Source organism: Emydura macquarii, unplaced genomic scaffold (genome assembly GCF_026122565.2).
Source record: "Emydura macquarii macquarii isolate MOO-44397 ecotype Brisbane River unplaced genomic scaffold, CSIRO-AGI_Emac_v2 contig_2292, whole genome shotgun sequence".
Classification (NCBI taxonomy): Eukaryota; Metazoa; Chordata; order Testudines; family Chelidae; genus Emydura; species Emydura macquarii.
This window is the reverse complement of record NW_027132429.1, coordinates 273,290-291,987: the sequence shown is the minus strand read 5'-3', so window position 1 is coordinate 291,987 and position 18,698 is coordinate 273,290. Positions and strand designations below refer to the sequence as shown.

Genomic DNA, 18,698 nt, shown 5'->3' with positions numbered 1-18,698 from the left:
AGCCCTCCAATAGGGAGCCAGGAGGTTAGCCCCACCTCCCAAAGTAGGAGGAGCTAACTTAGGGAGTGGCCCAGCTGTCACAACCTCCCCCCTCCACCAGGGAGTCCTGACCTGCATGGGGAGGTTTTGCATTTACTTGGCACCTGGAGGCGTTAAATCAGTCTGGCTCCAGATCCCAAACCTGGAGGGAAATGTATGGGTATTTCAATGTCCTAGGACATCGGAATAGGACCCATGCGTCCGGACTCCAGCTCACCCTGCTCTAACCACGACGCCCACTCCTCTTGCGGACCCAGGGCCTGGGAGTCGGGACTGTAGGGTGTGAGGGGGGTCTAATGGAAAGGGGGGGACAGAGAGGCAGGACATCTGGGTTCTCTTTGGAGTTCTGCCCATGGCTAGTACAGGGGTTGGCGTCCAGTCTGCAGAGAGCAATGGAGGGGGAGAGCCCATCTCAGGGACCCTGGAGCCTTGCCCTGCTGTTGACGCGTGGCTTGTGCAGGCGAGTGTTTCTGGGGAGATGGAAACGCTGCGGAGAGGATGAACAGGTGGGGGGGGGAGGGGATTTGGCACCGGTTCTTCTCCCGGCGGTGACTCCCTCACCCCTCCGCCAGCAGGACTCCCAGGTGCTGATTGAGTTACACAAGTCTGGCTTCGAGAGGCCGGGGGACGTGGACTTCGAAGACTTCAGCCAGCCTATCAACCGCACCTCTTCGGACAGCAGCCTGGGGACGCCCCGGGGCACCCTGGACGGCCGCTCGGACCCCCGCCTGCTGGGCAAGAACAAAGGGAAGCGCTGGCCCTTCAGCAAGAAGAATAAGGTAGGAAATCACAGTGAGGCCCAGAATCCCTGGCTCTGGGGGCTGCCCGGTTGGGGGCAGCTCAGCCTGGCTGGAGCTTGGATTGGGACCGCGTGGTTGAAGCACACAATTGAGAGTGAAGACTGTTGGGATTTGTTCCCATCTCGAGGGAAGGGGGGTCCAGTGGTTACAGCAGGGGGGCTGGGAGTCAGGACTCCTGGGTTGTGTCCTGACTCCCAGCCCCTTGCTCTGACCACTAGACCCCACTCCCCTCCCAGAGTTGGGAATAGCACCCAGGAGTCCTGACTCCCAGCCCTCCCTGCTCTCACCACTAGGCCCCACTCCCACAAGTACCACTTGGCATGAGCTGCTCCTGCCCCTTTGCCTAGCCTCCTAGCTGTGCGGAGGGGCAGGTGGTTCTGAGCGCTGCTCCTGGGCCGCGTTGCTTATCGGCTGTAGATGAACAGCCACTAAATGCAGTTCCAGGGTCTCAGCTGGTGCCCCCGCCCCCTTCTCTCTGCAGTGCGGCCCCGTCGCTCCCTGCAGGCTACGCCACGGTTTGACCCCAGTCTGTGACCATTCTCCCTGGCTGCATTTCACCACCACTCCAGCTGCCTCTGCATGAAGCCCTGAAAGAGTCTTAAACCCCCTTGAGCGCGGGACCCAAAGCCTCCAGAGCTCCCGCGCTGGAGGTTAAGATGCTAATAATTAACCCCATCTGCAGCGCGCTGCAAATCAGCCAGCATGAGCCTCTTTCTTTCCCTCTCCTCCACCGCTGGGCCCCCGCTAGCTCCTCCTGTCCTTCATGAGTCACATCTGACGCGCCCCTCCTTTCCCGCTCCCCGGCCCCCAGAGAGCTGCCTTGGGAACACGCCATTCCGGCAAGGAATCCTGACCCAGGTCAGAGCTCTTGGAGCAGAGAGGGCGTGTGTGTGTCGCGTCTTGGGTCTGGGATCCCTGAGTAACTTTTGAGCTGGTTTATTACCTCCTCCCCCTACTCCATGGGGTGGGCACAGTGCTGGCCACGCTCCGGGCCAGTGCGCTGGTTCGTGGGATCCTTTCCAGACTAAAAAAAACCCAAACAAGCAAACAAAAAAAACAAACCCTGGGGCTCCCGACGTGCATGGTTTAGCAAGAAACTTGTCAGCAAAAGCAGAGCCCGCCCCAGCCAGGTGCGGCCCAAGGACTCGGCCCTCTGAGCTCCTTCCCAGGGTCACATCTATGTTGTAGGATTTCCCTTCCGCTGTCCTCCCCCCATGTGTCACCTGTCTCCTAACCCCCATATCCCGTCTGTACCATGTAGAGCAGAGGTTACCCTGGTCCATGCTGATCTGACTGGCAGCGGCTTTGGGTTTGTTTGTTTGTTTGTTTGTTGTCTCCTTCCTCTGCAGCATGGGGGAATGGGTTGGTTACCCGGGTTTATTTCACTGAATCAATTCCCTGCCAATGCAGGGCTCCAGGGATGGGTCCCTCCTATTCGCTGCCCATGGCATGTGTTAATTTAGTCTCCAATGGGCTGGAATACTTGTGTCGAATTTGGGCTGTTAGTTTTGGTGCGTGGGTACTGGGAGGTGTTGGTGACCGGTACTACACAGGAGGTCGGACAAAATGATCGGGGGATCCCTTTTGGCCTTAAAATCTGACACATCTGTCCTCTGAGCTCCGCCGTCCCCCCCCCCCCCCCACCCCCATGTTACATCTGTCCTCTGCATGCTCTTCCTTTCCCCCCCTCCATGGTCCGCATTCTTGCTGCATTCTCCCCTTTCCCCTTGCATGTCCCTGCCTGCGTGGGAGGGCGCTGCTCTGAGCGGGGGAACACGTCTCCGGAGGAGAAATCCTTGTGGCAGGGCAATGGTGCGGTCAGCTTTTCTGTGGGGTGGGATCCACTTGCCGCCCATCCCTGCAGCCCTTTAACTCCCACAGAGGCTCGTCACAGATCAACTCAGCAGCCCTCAGTTCTCCCTTTGGTGGATCCACTCTTGGCTTCCAGCTCTTGCCTCTCTGCAGACAGCCCCATGTGGCCGGGCCTGGTCCGAGGCTCTAGCTTCCTGCCTTCGCTGTGCCTTTCCCAGCAAGGGCAGCCTGCCCTAGACAGCCCCTGCTTTCTCTGCAGCGGCTGACGATGGCGGGATTGCTGCAGATCTTAGTTACCACACAGCCCTTCCTGGGCAAGCTTCAGATCAAAAGCGTTGCAGAGAGAATCGGTAAAAACAATGAAAGAACCTGCATGCAAATAAGCTCCCCACCCTGCAGGGTTCCTTTGTGGTTGCAAGTTCCTCAGCCCTTCGGCTCAGAAAACAACCACCCCGTCTTATGGGGCCTCAGTGGGCCAAAACCTTCCAAGGCTCACTGAAGATCAGAGCCGCTCCATGGATCAGAGGGCCTGTCCGTTAGCTGGATCAGAAAGAAGGCCCTGAGATAGCTTTAAAAACCCCGGCTTTTATCCAAATGTCTTTTCTTGGTCTGTGTGTCGTGGGAAAATCCAGTTTTACTGGGTGCGTGGATTTCTCCCCAGGCAGCGGACTTCAAAGGCTGATAAGAGAGGGAGTGAATTAGCGTCTCCCTTCCCTGTTGGGGCATTGCAGGCACCCTGTCTAACCGCACACAATTGCGTTTGCATGCAATGTTCCCCAGAGGTACTAACTCTGACGCAAGAAGGTGCAGCTTCCTTCAGTAGTTTTTCTTAATTCCATCAGGTTTGTCCAGGATATTCGGGGTGGTTGTCAGCCTCTCACAGGGCTGTCCCGTCTCTCTGAGGCTAGGACCGCTGGCAATAGCTGTTGGAAGATGGGTTGGAGGCCTGAATGGTCATGCAGTGCATAAAGGGGACTTAATCTGGGTGGAGAAGACCCTCCCTGAGAATTCCCCCCAACTCTCTGTTCCCATAAGGGTCTAGCCCCCAGCTAGGGGGTGGATGGGGGACATGGCTTTTTCTGCTCCCCGGGGCCCATGGGAAGCAGAGCGTCAGTCAGAGCGGTCCTCGGGCAGGACATTGGGTGGGGAAAGGCTGAGTGAAGCCCCATTGGTTAGTAGGCCAAGTGCCCCTGCCCACCTCCGGGTCCGAGAGGCCAATCAGAGCAGTTGGAAGGGAACGCCCAGTTCGTGGCAGCCGGTAGAAAAGGAGCCGGACCCGAGCGCTCGGCGCGGAGACAGCACTACGCCCCAGGCCCAGTGTCCCACCAGGATGAGCACGTCCGAGGGGACCCCAGTGCCCTGGGCTGGGGTTGCTGTGCCCATCTCCCATGCGCCCCCCTGGACGGATCAAATTTTTTCCATCCCTCACCCACCCCAGGGAGAATTTCTTGCTCTAATTGTCTCGTGCCTGTTTGACATCCGAGCCGCTTGCTGCTTCGTTTTGTGCATGTGCTAAAACTCCTACCACCCACCCACACGCAGACATCAAGGTCCAATGCCCAGCATTCGCCTGGGAGCGGGCTGGCATGGGGAAAAACCCAGAAGTGGGAAACCCAAGCTGTGGAGTTCAGCCCGCAGTGGGGTTTGGATCTGGGGTTTCTGGTTTGGGGCCCTATTTCCTCTCTGCCAGCAGGAGTATAAAAATAGCATCGAGCCTCTTCCCACACCCAGAGCTGGAGCAACAGCAAGGGCAGGGCACATTGTGCCAGCCGCCAAACAGGGGGCATTGGCACCAGACAGGGGTGGGTAAGCAGGGGGACAGGCTTGCACCCTTTGTTTAAAGGCCTGGGCAACGTACATCCAAGGCAGAGACTTTTACGGCATCAACCCCCCCTCCCGATTCGCCATGTGTCCCCTATGAATATTTCCTGTAGTCTCTCACCCTTGTATCCTGCCTTCAGATTCCATCCCCCAACTGAGGTGGGTGACCTCGGAGGGGTTGGCGTATCAGTTGGTTCCTGAGCACCGCCCCCCATTAGGGGAGCTGTTGGATAGGGCAGGGGGCGCTCATGGCTCTTAATACCATGTGGCTGTCTTGTTTTCACATGCAGGTTGGGGAGGGAAGGGGGGGGGGAGTTATCACATGGAATGGTCCCTATGGAGGGATGAATAGTTTATTGTAAGGGGAGGAGTAGGAGGCAGGATAGTGCCCACCCCTCCCCCACGTCCCGCAGGGTTTGCTAAAGGGGATTAAACGAACTGTCTACACTGAAGCTGGCAGCAATTCAGGCCCCAATCCAGCAAAACGCTTCAAGCACGTGCTTTACTTTTAAGACTGGAGGCGGGGCTTTAGGCTGTCAGCTCTTTGAGATGGGGGCTGTCTCCCTGCCCTGTGTCTGTACAGCACCTAGCGCAATGGAGCTCTGATCCAGGACTGGGGCTCCCGTTATATACCTAATATTGAAACCAAAGGCTTTGCTCTCATGCCTGAAGTGCTTTGCCCCATTGGGGTTTGAATTGGGCTGGGGAAGGAGTGAAGCAGATAGAATGCCCCCGAGGCGCTAACTCTAGGCACAAGGGTGCAGAATGAGGTCCCGAAGAGGGCAGACCTGGGTGGGAGTAGGTGGGGAAAAGCCAGTGCAATGGGCTTGTAGGGGAACAGCTCAGGAAGGGGAGAGGGAAATGGAGGAAGTGTCTAAAATCACAATGTACTGGCAGAAAACGGAAATGTTTTGATTTGGAAATGCCTCGCGCTGTGCCTTGTGGCAGTTGTAGTTCAAATTTCTCACGCTCCCATTCCCCTGTATGGGCCAGGCTCCCTAGTCAGACTACATCTCCCATGATGCACTGAGGTCTTGATGAAGGGTGACCAGGCATCATGGGAGATGTAGTCTGGCTGGGGAGCTGGGTCTATTGAAGCAAATGTGGGGGCGTGAAGCAATCAAACTACAACTCCCATGATGCACTGCAGTGGCGTGTCTGAATGGAAATATTTCAGTTTTCAGTGAGAAACTGAATTTCCTGCAGGAAGTTCCAAAATATAAACAGACAAAACATTTAATTGAAACTCCAGGTTTCCGTCAAACAGATCTGGTGGAAAATTTTGCACCTGCCCTAGTTGGGAGGCCTGGGGAAAGGAAGGGGGGAAGGCTGGTATTGGGGGTGGGCTGTGAGAGTGAGATGGGGGCATGGGGAATTTATACATGGGCCTGTGGAAGCAAAGCAGCCTCTGGTCTAGCAGCCAAGGGACCTCCATGTTATTCGTGTCCTGCTGCAATGTGCCTCCCCCCCAAGGGGCTCGATCTATGGCACCAGTCACACCTGTGGCCCAGGATGGGACTCTAAGGGTTTAAAACAGGCATATTTCCAAGGGTTTAGGGGAATTAGGCACCCAAATTCCCCTGACTTCCCATTGGACTCAGGTGCCTTTAGGATCATTTGAACAATGTTGGCCTTGAAAGGGTTTTGAGCCCCTTGCCCTTCCCTTTGCTGCTAGAATTCCCTGTGCTCAGGAGACAGACAAGATCGGTGGTGGGCCTTTTCCCCCTCCTGTCCCCTGCTGGTGGATTTGATGGTGCCACTTGTCCTGATCCCTGAGTCCTCTCCCCTTTATTCCTGTGCTGTGTTGGGTTTTTTTTGTGTGCGTGCCTGTTTATTTTCTTACAGAGTTCTCTCCGTTGTGTGTCCGTGTGTTCTGTTATCCCGTTGTCCGTCCCTAGCTCCCGCCCCCTCCCCTCTCCCCAGTGATTTCTGCCCCTCCTCCTACTTCCTCGTCTGCCACCAACGGACCTCCGTCCCCCAAATTCACCCGGGACCCTCTGTCTTACTGTCTGAATGAGATCAATAAAACAGTCAAACCCCGCATCGCCTCCTTCCGCAGCCTCAGATGGGGGGTAAGTTTGTCTTGTTTTTTGCTTTGTACTGACCGGGGGAAGTCGCTGCTGTTTTGAAGGGCACCTGCAAAGAGAAACGCACTGGAGCTGTGCAGGAAGGAGGCTTAAAGTATCTTTTTTTTCTTAATGGCTTTTTTTTTTTTTTGCATCTTCTTGGCTTTTTGGCAAACCACCTCCCACCCCGCTCCGGCAAATGGAACTGTTCGGAAATGCTACTGTGATGCCTCCTGGGAATTGTAGTTCAGGCGCCTCATGAGCTCATTGTCCACTATGGGCCAGGCTCCCTGATTGGACTACACCTCCCATGATGCACCATGGCATGCCCTATTTGTGGCGTGAGCTGGTGTATTATGGGATATGTAGTCCACCAAAGGAGCTCAGCCCACAGAGCTTAATAGGTCTTGAGGTAACTGAACTACAACTCCCAGGAGGCACCGTGGCAGCGTAGTGAAATCTGAATGCGTTGAGGTCTTTATTTTGTTCAACGAAAAAAATCAGATCTGTGCCCGAATCAGATGTTTCCCAAACATCCCAAGACCCAAGTTTTCCATTTAAAAACTCAGTTTCCATGGGAATTTTCTCCCAGCCCCAGCGCGCACCCAATTATTTCTTCTTTTGCCGGTCACCTCTTAAACCCAGGGTCTCCCTCTTTTCCTCCAGTGCTCCAGCCTCCCTCACGTGGTACCGAGACCAGTGCTTCCACCCATTTCAAAAGCATCCGCTCCCCATACACGCTCTGAACTTCCGAGCCCAGCCCTTCGCCTGCCCCACCCAGCACGATGTTCCACCTTGTTCTGCCCGTGCCCGGCATCCTGTCCTAACCGAGAGCTCCCCCTTTTGCGTTCTCTGGACAGGAGAGTCTGCGGCCTCTGCTCCTGCTCCGTATAAAACCCCAAAGCCGTCTCTTGCATTCCAGGCTTCCCTTCTGTTGGCGTCTCCTTTTAAGAAGCTGCTTTGTCCCATTTGCTGGAGACCAAAGAACCAATCCAGCAGCCAATTTCTGATCGTTTTCCCCCTCCCCTGATCTTCCCAGGAAGTAGAAACATATCCAGCAACCGGGGCTTTAACCCTCCGTGCCGCAGGGGGGCCTGACTCTGCCAGGCTGAGAGCAGGAATGTGGCAGGATCCCAGCTTGTTCCGCTTTTAAAAACCCAGGGGCTGCTTGCTGGGTGGCCGCCTCGGCCCAGTGGTGGAAATCATTTGGTGGCCAGTTAAGTAACGTTGTCCTGCAAATAAAAGCCCCACCAGACCGGAGCCAGCTGGTTGTGTCTCAGGCAGCACCTGACGCTTTCAAGGGCCCAGCCTCGATGGGCTGATCTTTGCTCTGCGCGGGCGCGGTTCCACGGGGTTGTAGCGTTGGATGCTGTTGTCTGAGGCCACGTGTTCTGGAGCCTGTTCACCAAGTGACTCGCTGGAGGTCTCACAGGTCTCCTGAGCCCCAGCTCAGGGCTGGTTTCCCCCATCGCTGCGGAGGATGTAGTGAGCCACTCCCTCCTCCACGGGTCCAGGGATCAGCAGCCGGAGAGGACCAGGATCTTAACCCTATGTGCCGCTGTTGGAGGCAACGGTCCGGCCCGTCTCGGTTTAAAGCTGCAGGGCCATGGCTGGTGTCTCCCTGAGAGCTAGTTACCAAGCCCTCATCTATGCACAGCCCAGGATCTCCAGATCCCAGCAAATGCTGCAGAAATGCATCGTGCAGCCTATTGTACCAGGAGGAGCCTTGTCTCCAAGGGAGGTCCCTCTACTGGCCCCATCCTGCGCGCCGCTGAGCTGTCCCAATGACCAGTGAAGGTTGAGGATGCTCAGCATGACTGGGCCCGTAGGGAGGGGGCGCACTCGTTCCCCAGGTCTTGCAAGTCAGGGGCAGTGGCTTTCTGGCTGCCCGGCCCAGTGTCCAGCTGATCAGAGGACTCAAGCACCACTTCTTTGCCCTGCAAACCCTCGTGTGAAGCAGTCTGGTGGAGGGGGAGGGTGTGTGTGTGTGTGTAGCTGGGGAAGAAGGGTGCATGTTGCAGCCTGAAGGGAACGGATGTGTCCTTTTCTTCCCCCCCACCAGCCTGTGATCACGGAAGATTTCAGCCACTTGCCCCCAGAACAGAGGAGGAAAAAGCTGCAGCAGAAGATTGAGGAGAGGAATCGGGAGCTGCAGAAGGAAATCGACCAGAGGTATGAGCATTCGATGACCTGTAGGCAGTGCCTTTTCAGTGCCTCGTGTCTCTGTTCTTCTCCATGGGTGGGGGCTCACCTGCCGCACTGCGTTTCCCATGATGCTCCATGGACAGGGACTCCTACAATGCACCACCCCTCCCTCTCCAGGCTTTTAAACCCTGAGCGTGTGTCCATGATCTGTAACTCTGCCCTCCTGCTGCAATGAGTTCTGCAGATTCTGCACAGTAGTGAAATGCTCTTTCCACATAGTGTGTGTGCTTTAACTGTAATCACTCCTTAAAACAATAATTAGACAGTGAACCCAACAAGATTGGGGCTTCCTGCCAGGTGCTGGATGTACATAGTGAGACAGAGTCCCTGCCCCAATTTATCCACAATCTAAGTAGACTGGGGTAGGAAGGGAAAACAGAGGAGGGGAAATGACTTCCCCAAAGTCAGAGGCAGAGCCAGTAATGGAAAAGAGATGACTAAGAGGGGATATGATGGAGGTCTATAAAAATCGTGACTGGTGGGAAGAAAGTGGTGTTCACTGCTTCAAATAACCCAAGGACCAGGGGTCACCCAATGAAATTAACAGGCAGCAGGCTTAAAACAAAGATAAGGAAATACTTCTTCACACAACGTACAGTCAACCTGTGGAACTCCTTGCCAGGAGATGTTGTGAAGGCCAAAACTATAACGGGGTTCAAAAAAGAACTTGATAAGTTCATAGAGGATGGGTCCATCAATGGTTATTGGCCAAGATGGCCACGGACGCAACCCCAGGCTCTGTGTCCCTAGCCTCTGATTGCTAGAAGTGGGAAGTGGACAAACGGGACGGATCACTTGACAATTGCTCTGTTCTGTTCATTCTTTCTGAAGCATCTGGCATTGGCCACTGTTGAAGTCGGGATACTGGGCTAGATGGACCATTAGGCTGGCCCAATATGACCAATCTTATGTTCTTATGTAAACCAGGTCTTCTGACTCCTGGTCCAGGGCTCTAGTCATTAGAATTGTAGGACTAGAAGGGACCTCGGGGTCTTTAGGCCAGTCCCCTGCACTCAAGGCAGGACTAAGTAATATCTAGACCCTCCGTGACGGGTGTTTGTCTAACCTGCTCTTAAAAATCTCCAATGTTGGAGATTCCACAACCTCCCTCAGCAATTCATTCCAGTGATGAACCACCCTGACAGGCAGGAAGTTTTTCCTAATGTCCAACCTAAACGTCCCTTGCTGCAGTTTAAGCCCATTGCTTCTCGTCCTGTCCTCAGAGGTTAAGAAGAACAATTTTTCTCCCTCCTCCTTGTAACAACCTTTTATGTATTTGGAAGCTGTTATCATGTCCCCCTCGGTCTTCTCTTCTCCAGGCTAAACAAACCCAGTTCTTTCAGTCTTGCCTCACAGGTCGTGTTTTCTAGACCTTGAATCATTTTTGTTTCTCTTCTCTGGATTTTCTCCAATTTGTCCCCATCTTTCCTGAAATGTGGTGCCCAGAACTGGACACAATCCTCCAGCTGAGGCGTAATCAGCGTGGCGTAGAGCAGAAGAATTACTCGTGTCTTGCTTACAATACTCCTGCTAATACAGCCCAGAATCGTGTTTGTGCTTTTTTTTTCTCTCTTCTCCCCAGCATTACACTGACTCACGTTTAGCTTCTGATCCTCTGTGACCCCCAGATCCCTTTCCACAGAACTCCTTCCTGGGCAGTCATTGCCCATTGTGTACGCGTGCAACTGATTGATTGTTCCTTCCTAAGTGGAGCACTTTGCATTTGTCCTTACTGAATTTCCTCCTCTTTACTTCAGACCATTTCTCCAGTTTGTCCAGATTTTTTTGAACTTTAATCCTATCCTCCAAAGCACTCACAACCCCTCCCAGCTTGGTATCGTCCGCAAACTTTAAGTGTTCTCTCTGTGCCATTAACTAAATCATTGATGAAGATATTGAACAGAACTGGACCCAGAAATGATCTCTGCAGGACCCCGCTCAATATGCCCTTCCAGTTTGACTGTGAGCCATTGATAACTACATAGGTAACATTGCTTCCCCTTGTTCTCTCTGCAACAGGATATAAAAGGCGGGAACCAATCCGTTTCCGTCCTACAATTTGCATTGAAATGGATCTTCCTTTTTGCCAGAAGGCAGAATATTTGTATGTTGTCCCTTTTAAATTCCTTCCCGTATTTCTCCCTCCCCCGGCACCTTTTTTGCCACAGAGATGCCTTAAACAAGATGAAGGACGTGTACCAGAAGACGCCCCAGATGGGTGACCCCGCTAGCCTGGAGCCAAAGATCTCGGAGACCCTCAACAACATTGAGAAGCTGCGCCTGGAAATCCAGAAGTATGAGGTAAGGAGGGAGGCGTGTCACGGGATGGGGTTAACTCTGACACTCCCCAAACCCCTTCTGGTATCCAGGCATCCAGCTCTGTTCTGCTATCTGTGGCTCTGACCCCCTTCCAGACACACGCAGATGCCCTGTAGGTCCGGCCAGTCCTTCCTTTTACCGCAGTTTTGAACCGGTTTAATCTATGGGGAGGTCCCTGTCTCCCTCTTGTGGCTAGACCATGTAACAATGCCTCGCTCTTCTCTAGGGCTTTTCATCCTTAGATCTCAAAGCGTTTCACCAACAAGGTCAGTGTCATTATTCCCCGTATTACAGCTGGGGAAATGACCTGTCCACAATATCCCAGCAGGCCAGGGTCAGAGCTGGGAATAAAACCTAGGCCTCCTGAGTCCCTGGCTAAGCGTTCTGTCCCCTAAGTCACGCTACTCTGCATTTGTTAAGGCCTAGTCTACACTAGAAAGCCTCCTCTTAGTGTAGACAAGGCTTGGAGTGGCAAAAGGGTGCTTTTGAGGAGGTAGTTTACATTGGTTCCCTAAGTGAAATAAGTGATATTGGCAAAAGCGCTTGTATATTGCAGTAAGCATGTAAAAAAATCACCCCCCCAACCAACGTTAATATACGGTCAAAATTTTCTGGTGAAGATGTGGCCTAAGAACGGCCCCTCTAGCACAACCAGAGCTCGTGCTTTGCATACACATGTTGTCTCCTGCCTTACCGATCGAGTGGAATTATTTTAGGTTCTTATCTGGCCCCCATCACTGTAGCATCTGAGCATCACACAATCTTTAATAGCCTAGCCTGGAGGATTGATATATCATCCCCATTGTACAGATGGGGAGACTGAGGCAGAGTGAGGCACAGTGACTTGCCCAAGGTCACACAGGAAGTTTGTAGCAGAGCAGGGACTTGAACTAGGGTCTGAAGTCCTTGGGAGAAATATTTTAAATCAGACAGTGATGCTACAAATGGTGTCACAACCGCATCGGTTCTCAGGTTAGGTGTCCTTATGATTCAAACACTGCTGGTTGGATTTATGAGCAGTTGAGTCATGCCTAAATTATTCTGGGGGTGAATCATGTGTGGAACCCAGTGTCAGGTGTAGTTTCATTGATAGAAACAGCCTGGGCCTTCGATCTCAAGTGACAGACGTCCCGCTAGACAATCATGTTCAATTGCTTGGCCCAGTTTCTTTATTCACTAAGGAAGTTACTCTCGGTCGCAGGTTCATTTTATGAATGAGTCAGCTGAATGTGCATAGCCTGACAAAAACACAGGTCATAGAATCATAGAAGATGAGGGTTGGAAGGGACCTCAGGAGGTATCTAGTCCAATCCCCTGCTCAAAGCAGGACCAACCCCCGGCTAAATCATCCCAGCCAGGGCTTTGTCAAGCCAGGCCTTAAAAACCTCCCCCACCACCTCCCTAGGTAACCCATTCCAGTGCTTCACCACCCTCCTAGTGAAAAACTTTTTCCTAATGTCCAACCTAGACCTCCCCCACTGCAATTTGAGATCATTACTCCTAGTTCTGTCATCTACCGCCACTGAGAACAGCCTAGCTCCATCCTCCCTGGAACCCCCTTTCAGGTAGTTGCAGGTTGCTATCAAATCCCCCCTCACTCTTCTCTTCTGCAGACTGAATAATCCCAGTTCCCGCAGCCTCTCCTCATAAGTCTTGTGCCCCAGCTCTCTAATCGTTTCCGTTGCCCTCCGCTGGACTCGCTCCAATTTGTCCACATCCTTCCTGTAGTGGGGGGGGCTACTCCAAATGCGGCCTCACCAGTGCTGAATAGAGGGGAATAATCACTTCCCGCAATCTGCTGGCAATGCTCCTACTAATGCAGCCCAATATGCCATTAACCTTCTTGGCAGTGAGGACACACTGCTGACTCATATCCAGCTTCTTGTCCACTGTAACCTCCAGGGCCTTTTCTGCAGAACTGCTGCCTAGCCTGTTGGTCCCCAGTCTGTAGCCGTGCCTGGGATTCTTCCCTCCTAAGTGGAGAGTCCTGCACTTGTCCTTGTTAAACCTCATCAGAATTTCTTTTGGCCCAATCCTCCAATTTGTCTAGGCCGCTCTGTATCCTATCCCTACCCTCCAGGGTATCTACCACTCCCCGCAGCTTAGTGTCACCTGTGAACTTGCTGAGGTCACGGCACCTTCCCCCTCCCCATTCCTCCAGTGATTCTCAATGTCTGGGAGGCAGGACTCCTGGATTCTCCTCAGAGCTCTGGGAGGGGAGTTGGAGTCTAGTGGTTAGAGCCTGGTGAGTCGGATCTATCCGCAGTCTGGACGGAAGTGGCAGAGGCGATGCTAGCCCATCGGGGGCCCTAAGCAGGAATTTTATGGGCACCTACCATTGCCCCCCAACCACCCACTAAAAGTACTAATGGTATTTCAATACAGAAATACACCAGCCTAGCGCACAGTGATACGCTTGTTAAAAAGTCCACGTTGAATAAGGTGAATGGTATTTTGGGTATTACTAAAGCAGGGCCCCCTTTAGCCGCTTGTGGCTCTGAGCGGTTGCTTAGTCTGCTTGCACCTAGCATCACCATGGGGGAGTGGGGACCAGCGGTTAGAGCAGGGGGAGCCTGGAGCCAGGACTCCTGGGTTCTGAGCTCTGATTTTGCACTAACTTATACTGGGGGTGGGCAGGGCAAGACAAAATACGGGGAGCCCAAAAGTGGCGTGCAGCCTCCAGTGCAAGGATGGTGAAGAGCTGAGACTCTGGCCCTTGGGTACTTGCAGCTGCTCTGGAAACGCAGCTGGCTGCCTGGTGGGGGGCTGGCTCTGTAGATGTTTTGAGGGCGGGGATGGGACCCCATGTGGAGTGGATACTAAGGGGCGTCCCCCCAGGGGACAAGGCCTAGGAGCAGAGAAGGAAGCCCCATCTGAGTGAAGACGTGTGCTATCCGTCCCTGGACGGCTCTGCTGTGGGGAGGCAGGAATGAAATGTTTGAACCTCTCTTGTGTGTCCTCTGCCTCCCGCCTCTCCCAGTCGTGGCTGGCTGAAGCTGAGGGCAGGATGCTGAGTAACCGGCCGGACAACATCCTGAGATACAGCCGCCACCTGGACCACGCCAGCACCCTGAACAACAACAACGGCTCCCACGAGAAAGACAGGTGAGGCAGCGAAACATCCGTCTCTCTCCCCCCCCCGGAGCTATGAGGAGCAGGCGACTATAATGAGCAGGAGTGTGTGCTGCTGAATCCTCGCATGCACGTGGGGTTTGGGGAGGTTGGGTGTCTCTGGCCAGGGGACACATCTATTTTTCTCGCCAGGGAAGGGTTTCTTCATTGAAGGGTCTGAATAGAACCCAGGAGTCCTGGCTCCCAGCCCCCCTGCTCTGACCCACTTGACTGCACTCCCAGCCCCTGGTTCTAACCACTAGACCCTGCACCCATCCCAGAGTGGATTAGAACCCAGGAGTCCTGGCTCCCAGCCCCCCCTGCTCTGACCACTACACCCCACTCCTGCCTGTGAACCACTCCACTGGACTCCCTGAGGCTTGAGTCCCCCCCAGGAACAGCCACTCATCCTGTCTCCTGGTTTCTCTCCCAGCCCCGATGCCACCCACTCCGATGACAGCCAGGATGCCTTGAACCAGCCTATCTACACGGAGTTTGACGAGGACTTCGAGGAGGACCTGGCCTCACCCATCGGCACCTGCGTGGCCATGTACCAGTTTGAAGGTACCCACCAAAGACACGTCCTATGTGTTCCCTTGAAAAAGGGAGCCGGTCTCATACCCCCATTCACCTCTGAGCGAAGCTCCCTGGCTGGACTACATCTCCCATGATTCACCAGGGTCTCCCCTGTCGAGCAGGGGCGGTGGTACAGCAAGGGAGTTTCAGGCCACGATGCATCATGGGAGTCGGAGGCATTTCAACTGCAACTCCCATGATGCAGCAGTGTCCCCTCTGACAGAGGAAACAGTGCCTTATGGGAGTTTTGGGCCATGGTGCATCATGGGAGCTGGGCCCACAGAGGCAAATGGGAGGATGAGGCACCATGGCAACATTTTTCTAGTCAAAATAATCTGCTTTGTGGGTAGCCTTTTTCACCAGAAAACTGACGTTTCCGTGGGAAGCAGAGACTGTACCTGAAAAATCTCATCTAGTCATAAACCAATTTTCTGATGGGAAATTTTCAACCAGCCCTAGCTGCTTCCCTCTCCTTCCACACTGCAGGGGCTGGTGCACAATGAGGATAACAGCCTTACTACTGGGGGTTGCTAACAGAGCTCTTCCTGTGGCTCAAGTAATAAGAACCTGGTTTAATACTGAGGGTCTTGAGTTCAAATCCTGCTTAGGCGTTGGAGCCTGCTTGGTGGTGAAATCTCCGCTCCAAACCCCTGTTCAGTCTGTGGGATTTTGACACAGATTCCCCTTTAACACCTGCCTCCCAGGATATTTCCTGGCTAATGGGGGACAAGGAGGGGTCACTTAGGGTCTGCATCATTCACCCATGTCTTCCAGTAGCAACTGTCAGCCCCCACAGGGGCCTGCAGCCAGCTTGTGGATGTGGGGGAGGGAGGCGCCCAGAGGGTGGGATGCCCCAGAGGTGCAGCCCCACTGAAAAATGGGGAAGGGGGGGAGAGCAAGCGTGTGGGAACCTCTCGTTGGACCACAGTCTCGGTTTAAACCTGACTGAGTCCGATGCGTGAGACGGAACAGGATCCGGCTCCCTGAATGAGGCAGTGAAACTAGCAGTGGGGATGGGCCCCTCCTCACTCTGCCCCCCCACCAGTGCTCGTATAATGGGGGGAGCTTCTAGAATCTTGATGCTTGTCCTCCATTCTCTTCCCCCGCCCCCCCCCCGCATCACCTACTTTCTCAGCTCCCCTTTATTCCTCCTCTTCTGGGTGGAACCCCTGCCTCAGTTCTCCATCTGAGGTGGCGTCTTATGCATCATTCGTGGTCCTGTGTTAATTGCGGGTAGGGGTCCTGGGATCTCTGACATGGGACGGACCCTTAGCTGAGTTCTGAAACTGGAGCGATTTCTTCTAACCCACTGGCCTTGATTTCCCCCCCCCCCCCCTTCCACTCTCCCCCCATCTTCCTCATCACCCCAGGTTCCAGCGAAGGCACCATCTCCATGACGGAGGGGGAGGAGCTGAGCCTGATGGAGGAGGACAAAGGCGACGGCTGGACCCGGGTGCGGAGGAGCAAAGGCGCCGAAGGTTACGTGCCTACGTCCTACCTGCGGGTCACCCTGAACTGAGCTCGGGCCTCTCCCCCTGGCTGGAGAGCGGCAGCTGGCGTGTGGAGCTGTAGGGGGCTGACTGGGAGGGGTGGGGGGATTGGGGCAACGCTGCTGGAACCTGGGAATTAAGGCCCAGGCATAGAGGTGGCCTCTGGCTTTCAGTATAGACAAGTGGCCCTCCCATGCAAGCTGGCATCCGTGGGTCAGCAGTGGTGCCCGTTTACAAAGCAGATTGCGCCCCCCCACTTCTGCCAAGCCCCAGCCCTGTGGAATTTCACATCTCGGCACGGCCAGCTCTGCTTACGGGGGGAGTAGGCGACGGGCCAGGTTGCTGTGGGGCCTGAGGGGAGGGGCGGACTGGATTTCTGGCTGGTGCCCCCGCTGTCCTGTGCTGCGCTCCATCCTAGGTGCTCGATGGGGGTACAGCAGCTGTATTTTTTCACACCCAGCCCCCCGCCCCCATCAGCTCTCCTGTGAGTGAGTAACTCAACCTCTTCCAGAAAGCATTTGCTGCACCCCGCCCCATCTCTTAAGCGCCTGGGCTACCAATCCCCCAACCCCGCTGTAATCCCTGTGTCCACAAGGGGGCATGATTCAGATTCCATCCCTGCTACTGAATGGGGGCATGGTTCCCAAGCCACCCCCCCCAGTGCCTCCAGTAGGGGGCTGATGGAAAACAGGCTCCTTTTTCCCCCCTGCAGGGGGGGGGATGCACTAGGGCTGTGGGGTGAAGGGAGCTGTACAGCCTCTTGCTAACTTAGGGCTGCCCGCTCAATTGGGGGGCTGAAGGAATAGACTGTGCATCCTCCCCCTCGCTGTTTCCACGCTCGTCGCCCTGGGATCTGCGTGCCTTCTAGTTACATGTTAAGCAACCTGGTGAACCTCAGTCCTGCGTTGGCCCTTTTCCCTCCTGGGATTTGAACCCCGGGCCCTGTGGCACCATAAGTAGGACCCTAACCTTCGGCTGGCGGCAATCTGGATGGTAATGCACCAGCCAGGCGGGAGCCCCGGGGTCTCGGCTATGGCTGAATTCAGTGAGTTCTCGGCCAGGGCCCTGGGGTCTGAATTCACCTCTCCCCGGCCAGGGCTGAGTGCCCGGTGGCGGTTTAGCCTGCGCCTCAGTACCACACGTGTAAATGTCCCAATGGGTTTGGCGTCTGTTCGCCCTGGGGGGAAGGGGAGGTTCTGTCTCGGATCCGGTGCTGGGGGTCGCTCTGCCTGAGCTCCGCGTGGGCGAGCCATCGAATGTATTTCCACTGCAGCCTGCTGCCTTTTACACTTTATGTAAATAGTTGGATTTTTTTTTCCCCCTCCCTGCCTCCCGGTGCGGTTTTTAAAAAGTTTATAAAAAGGACCCAGACTCGCCTGCTCTGAGGCCTTGCTTTGTGGTGGAGGTGGGAGGGGGGCAGAGCTGTTTGCCTGGAGTGTGGTGTCCCCTAGAAAACCCTGCCCCGTGTGAGATGGGAGCAGAGGTGCGGCTGTATATAGAGGGCTAGGAAATCCCCCACCTGCGATCAGGACCCGCTTGTGGCGGCACGGGCCAGCCCCCCCCAGTCCTCGTCTTCACAAAAGTCTGGTCTACACTGCAGTCCGGTACCCATGTAACTACAGACATTGCTCAGGGATGTGAAAAATCCACACCCCCCGAGACAGCCTCCAGACAGCGCTATCCCGTCAGCAGCGCTTCTCTTGCTGCCACAGCTACCGCTTCTCCGGGAGGGGGGTTAACGGCGGCTCGGGGTAGTAGGGGCTTCACTGAAGAACTGCAGCAGTTCAACTGCACGCGGGAAACCAGCCCTATGAAAAGCGGGATTCTGCCACCCGGTGAAGACATGCTAGCGTGGATGAGGCCAGGTCTAGGTTTCATGTGCGCTAAGCTTTTAAGCACTCTGTGGCTGGTGGATGGGGTGTGTGGAGTTGGCCTAGACTACCTCTGTCCAGGTAAATTACCTGTGCCTCTGCTAACTTGCTGTAAAACCCTGGTGGGGATAGCAGGGGGTAGACACCTGTCACTAAAGACAGGGCTAAGGAACAATCATCCCTGTTTTTCAGTTGGGGAAACTGAGGCACACCGGGGCAGTGGGTCCTACAGTGGTAGACCTGTAACTAGAACACAGGAGACCTCAGGGGGTGCTAGTGGTTTTCGAGTAGGGGGGACTGACAGCCAGGACTCTTCGGTTCCAGTAGCAGTGCTAGGCACAGGGGAAGAGGGGGCTGGGAGCCAGGAATCCTGCCGTCTAGTCTCAGCTGTGAGAGGCAGGGACTCCAGTAGGTTTAGGCTCTGTCTACATGGACGGTGGCAAAGTCGCCGCTGTCAGATCGACTTATTTGGATCAACTGAGTGGTCAGCGAAGACCCGCTCAGTCAATCCAGAAGTCGATGTACTAAAACCACCTCCAAGGGGCGCAGCACTGTGTCGGGGGGAACACGGGTCTCCTCGGCGCAGGG

The 18,698-nt window shown here is 54.7% G+C and overlaps 1 protein-coding gene across 3 annotated transcripts in view; it reads left to right on the top strand.

Moving 5' to 3' along the window:
• TRIP10 (thyroid hormone receptor interactor 10) overlaps positions 1-18,296 on the top strand; it is a 69,106-nt gene extending 50,810 nt beyond the window's left edge. For 2 of the 3 annotated variants that reach the window (XM_067560413.1, XM_067560414.1), the window contains 7 exons: positions 615-818; positions 6,371-6,544; positions 8,601-8,710; positions 10,912-11,044; positions 14,043-14,167; positions 14,607-14,737; positions 16,120-18,296. In XM_067560413.1, coding sequence (XP_067416514.1) covers positions 615-818; positions 6,371-6,544; positions 8,601-8,710; positions 10,912-11,044; positions 14,043-14,167; positions 14,607-14,737; positions 16,120-16,268 — 1,026 coding nt within the window. In that variant the 3' untranslated portion in view covers positions 16,269-18,296. The remainder of the gene's footprint in view (positions 1-614; positions 819-6,370; positions 6,545-8,600; positions 8,711-10,911; positions 11,045-14,042; positions 14,168-14,606; positions 14,738-16,119) is intronic. The other variant, XM_067560415.1, reaches the window with a different exon arrangement.
• The last annotated feature ends 402 nt before the right edge of the window (positions 18,297-18,698 follow it).